The 5,433-nt window shown below is 31.3% G+C and overlaps 1 protein-coding gene across 1 annotated transcript; it reads left to right on the forward strand.

Annotated features, from left to right (window-relative positions):
* Positions 1-65: 65 nt before the first annotated feature.
* LOC110226605 (uncharacterized protein At4g02000-like) lies at positions 66-1,737 on the forward strand. The gene has a single exon (XM_021018650.1). The coding sequence runs from the start codon at positions 225-227 to the stop codon at positions 1,449-1,451; it is 1,227 nt and encodes a 408-aa protein (XP_020874309.1). The 5' UTR covers positions 66-224; the 3' UTR covers positions 1,452-1,737.
* Positions 1,738-5,433: the final 3,696 nt, after the last annotated feature.

The following is a 5,433-nucleotide window of genomic DNA, read 5'->3' on the forward strand; positions in this document are numbered from 1 at the left end:
CAATAGGACATAGGTTCTATTAGTGGCTTCTCTTATCACCTCATTTTACGTTTTTCATCATTTCAATCCTTTTTCCTCCTTATCTTCTTTTACTGCTTTTCTTTGGTCAACAATTGGTAACTTTTTTAAATCTATCTTCTTTTTCCTTCTTATTTCTTCACTATATATACCTACCTTATCTTAGTTTTAGAATCACTTCTCCCCTTTCTTCTTTTCTTTCCCTAATGGCGGATGAGTTGTGGGATGAGCTTCAGAACTTGGCTTTGGGTCGAGATGATCCGAAAGTGTTTATTCCTGAAGGAGTGTATGCAGCTGCTGTAGCTAGTAACAGGTTAAGTGTGATTGCGCGCCCTTTAAATCCAAGAGCTCAAAACTTATTCTCTATGGTCTCTTCTTTACCAAGGACTTGGGGTTTAGATTCCAGAGTTCATGGAAGGGTTCTTGATGGGAATTATGTTCAGTTCTTATTCCAATCTGAAAGTGATCTTATTTCAGTAGAAAGAAGGGCACCGTGGGTTTTTAACAACTGGTTTGTGGCTGCGCAAAGGTGGGAGGACATTCCGGATGTTGATTTTCTTACATCAACGGAACTTTGGGTGCATTTTAGAGGTATACCTTTGCCTTATGTGTGTGAGGGTACTGTTAGATTGGTTGCTGAAAGAATTGGAGAAGTGTTACTGGTGGATTATCAAGAATTTACTACTCCTCAAATTGCCTATATTAGAGTTAGGATTAGAATTGGTCTTAATGCTAGGCTGAGGTTCTTTCAACGAGTAATGTTTGATTCCGGGGAGTCTGCTCTTGTCAGAATTCAATATGAGCGACTAAGGAGAATTTGCAGTAACTATTTAAGGATTACTCATCACAGGACCTACTGCCCTTATAGAATTCCCTTGCCAGATCAAAGAGATGGTGATGATGGAGATCCTAGAATAGAGAGGGAACGGTGTGCTTTGAGAGATGATCTTCATAGGTCTGATCTAAACTCTCAATCTCAAAATTCTGAAGCCTCTTTTCCAGCCCCAATCTCGCCTCCACCAAGAGTTGCTGCTCCGCCTCCTAATGCTGATGAACTTGTAGCGGCTATGCCTTGGCTACATCGATCAAGAAGTGATCATATTCTGGATTATGAGACACCTAATCCCCAGTCTGTTTCAAGGATTCATCAGTTATCTACTGGTTCTAACTCTTCTCCGACTAGGGAGTCTGAATTAACTTCTAAACTTGAAGTTGAGTCAACAAGTGATGACTTTGGAGAAGCATCTAAAATATATGAATTGGGAGAAACATCTCGGAGGTTTGAACAAGGTGAATCATCTCACAGATTTGAAGGTGGAGAATCTTCAAAACGCAAACATGGTGCAGTCAATGAATCAGTCAGAAGAGACCCAAAACAAAAGGGTAAAGAGCATATGATAGGAGGGATTCTGAAACCTCCTAAGAAGCGTTAAATCTGTCACTCTATAAAGTTCTGTCATGTTGTGGTTTTTTTGTTGTTAGTTGCTTAAGTTTTTCAGGTAGCTGCTACGGAAGTTGATAAAGGGGATTGGCTCTTAGAATTTCTTTTTGGAAGAGCTTTTTTGAATAGCTGGTTAACTGGTTTGTTTAGGTTAACAGGATGGTAGCAGCTTAGTCTAATCTATGTTTCTTTTAATGCTGTTTCTACATCGAATGTAAGTGGAAGTTTCCACTGCAGACACTTTTTGTAACTGGTTCTATATAAGACGGAAACTTTTAGTGAAAAAAAAAAAAAAAAAAGGTCAATTGTGTAATGTCATATTTTGTTTTCTTTAATATATATTTATTGTTAGTATTATATTTTCAGCTTCTCAGTAAAAAAAGAAGCTATGCATCGCCTCTTGTTGGTCCGCGTACGTAGGTGGAGCTCTCTCTTAGCCCCGTCACTCTGTTAGCGCCTCATAAATATTCGAAATGTCGGCTATACAGTTTTTTTTTATCCTCCAATTTGAAGGTTAAATTATAGAACTCATAATATATATACACGTTAAGATTTTTCTAATCATCTCAACGGGAAATTGAAGCTTTTTCTGACATTGAAAGAATATCATTTGTCATGGAGTGCAACGTGCCTCCTTATAAAATTCTTCCAAGTCTTTATAGTTTGTATCAAATAGTTTTTCCCCAAATACACCTCCATGTGAATTTCTACCTATTTTGTGTTCTGCCATTTGCAATTCAATATCTATATTAATATTTATGAAGTATATTTTAAACAGGTGGATTAAATTATTATCCGACAAATTTAGTATCCGGCCCAATAAGAAATTTACTTGATAAATCTTACATCAAATAGTTCATATCCTTGTTTTTGGATCATGTCAAAACATATCCGAAATTATGAACCGGATATTCCATATTTAAAAATATAGATATTTAGAAGATATGGTTAAAATTTAGATATAAAATTCTCCTATCATCTTTGTTTGAACATTTTTTAGCTCTTTTGAATCGTCATATAATACATAAAGTTAAAAAAAAAATCTCAATTTTTTTTCTGCATATATTGGGATTCGAAATTTTAAAACGGATATATATTACTCAATTGATGAAAAAGGTGTGTGTTTAACATTCCCTATCGGCTAAAATATTTTAGATATTGATTCAGAATCATATTATAAACAAGATCAAAATGAATCCAAATCCGAATGAACAAGAAGCTCAACTCAATAAGCATCCAAATTTAAAATTAGATACCGTTTCATTCAGTTTTTTTAGTTTAATTGCTTAATTTTACCGAAAATGTTAAATTTTAAACTTTTAAAAAGTTTTCAATAGTATAATTCATATATTTAAAATCAATAAAAAGTTTATAATATTATGAACATTTGAACATATAGAAAGAGTTGCAATAACACGAGACGGGTTATTATATTGGTAGACAAGGTTATATAATGGGACGAATCTTTAAGAAGTTTTAAATATTATAATTCATATATTTTAAATCAGTAAAAAAGTTTATAATATAAGAACATTTGAACATATATAAAGAGTTAAAATAACATGGGACGGTTATATTGTAGGACGGAGTTATATGATGGGACGAGTTTGAATCAAAAAAAAAAATTAAACATCATTAATCCGCTGCTTCAATACGGTTAAATCTTCATTTTATTACTTTTTAACATCACCAATATTAAACATATAAAATAATTTTGATTAAAGTAAATTGTACTCCCTCTGTTTCACAAAGGTTGTCATTCTAGACTTTAATTTTTGTTTCACAAAGAGTGTCATTCTACATTTTCAATGTAATTTTTACATAAAATTTCCTGATTTACCCTTAACTTTAAGCCATTTCTCATTGAATTTAAATCATTAATCACTTATTAAATAGGTGCATACATGTATAATTCAATGTTTTCTTAATTTATGTGAAATGTGTCAAAATGGCACTCTTTGTGAAACGGAAGGAGTATAAAACAAAAATTGTTTTGTGGTATACCGTTACTTAATAACAATTGTAAACTATAAAATATAAATGACTTATAAATTGATATAATTTGCCAAAAAAAATTATATAATATATAATCATTAAATTTTAAAAATCGCTAATTTTAAAAACAAATCGTTCCGCAGTGTGGGTTAAAATCTAGTATTTGTTAATTGTTGTACCAAATAGTAAAAAATTATTAGAGGAATTTTTTTTGTTGGCTGAGTAAAAAGATCTATATATAACAATATTTGAGAAGTGTTTTTGCTGACGTGTCGGACTCTCGGCTCTTGTTGAGTCCTTGATTTTACGTAATTACTTAATTACCCTTAATGAAATCTAATTAATTTTGGAAAAATTAAATTGAATTTCGGTATTAACCAGGAAAAAATAATTTTGGAAACAATAAACATGATAATTAACCAAAAAAAAAAAAGGAACAACGAAGTACCAGTTAGGAAGCTTTAATTGAATTCATCGTGTTCTTCGTCGTGTGAATATAATTCTTCTAAACGAAGGCAAAACTTGAAATCCTAACATAAAGCATATATTCATAGCAATAACAGAGATCTAATAATTTAGTGATAGAATTTCACCTGTTGATCTGTCGAAGCAGAATAGTCAAGCTTCTCATAGTATCTTGCCCATGTTATGTCTTTAAGACGTCAATACTATCCTGCACCCTATAATTCTAACCAATGAAAAGAACAAATATTTATTACCTTGGATACAGAGTTGACGAAGAAACCTTGGATAAAAACTCGACGAAGAAACTTGTAAGTGTTAATGTATGATGAAGCTTCCATGAACGTGAATTCGTGATCATAATGAAGAAACGTGTGAATGGAGACGGTTGATGGGTTTTTTTTTTTTTTTTTTTTTTTTTTTTCTTTTTTACCTTTTGTGAAACAGATCTGTTTCATAATTTATCGGAAAAGGAATTATACCAAAAAAAAAAATCGGAAAAGGAAAATATTTATTATAATATTGATATATTTAAGATGATAATGTCAAATATCCAAAAATTATTAATCGGAGCATTAATATAAACATAAAAGAATACTATTCTAACCTTACTCAAATTAATAAGATTTAGATATCCGAAATTAATCGTAAACGGCTATTAATTGTTAAACTAATTAAAATAAAGATCAAACGTACCGGAATAGATGAAATTTTTGGTACGATCATCGTGTTCGTCGTCGTTTCAATCTAAATATTTGGAAAAAAAAACAAACAAAAAAATAATATGTAGATCAATGAAAGAGAACCCACCAATTTAGAAACGGTTATCACGCCATCGTATTGTTCGTCGGATGATTATAAGTCTCTAATCCGGAGATTGACTTGAACCCTGACAAAAACATATATTCATAGCATAAAATCGTAAATAGAAGGTAGAAGACCACCTATTAATCGGTTGTAACCTTGTGCAAACTCGATTTAATTTTGACGAATGAAATGTTGGTGTGGTGTCAAAACTTTCTTGGGGAGACTCGAAGATGAGAGAGCTGAAGTCAGAGATAGGCAGAGAGGTTTACATGTGAATTAAGGTATGGAGTGCTAACGTGAACATGAACGTGATCGGCGGTGATTTTTGCACATAATAGCAATTAGATCGAGTTTTGGAAAAAAATATGGATCAGCGTGACATGACGCATATGGATACCATGCATGTCTATCTATTGTAAATCAAAAATTATATTATTGTTCCGCCTTATTTTTGAAACAGAAATGAATTTTCCCTTAAATTTTAATATATTTTATAAGATAGTATCAGATATAGTAGTAAATCTAAAATAGTTGTTATTATTCCATATTTTTACAGAAAAAAGTAAATATTATTTTAAATAAACATGGATAACAATGAATAAATGACAGTTTTACAAATATTTATTATTATGATAGTGATTTGCTTATTAAAATATGTAAATTTTCTTTTCTTTTTTTGTATTTAGCGTCGAAAAATTTAGAAACCCTAA

The sequence above is a fragment of the Arabidopsis lyrata genome (genome assembly GCF_000004255.2).
Source record: "Arabidopsis lyrata subsp. lyrata unplaced genomic scaffold ARALYscaffold_63, whole genome shotgun sequence".
In the NCBI taxonomy this organism is placed as follows: Eukaryota; Viridiplantae; Streptophyta; class Magnoliopsida; order Brassicales; family Brassicaceae; genus Arabidopsis; species Arabidopsis lyrata.

Coding starts and splice junctions, on each gene's coding strand:
- LOC110226605 (XM_021018650.1), top strand. CDS start 225: ATGGCGGATGAGTTGTGGGATGAGCTTCAGAACTTGGCTTTGGGTCGA.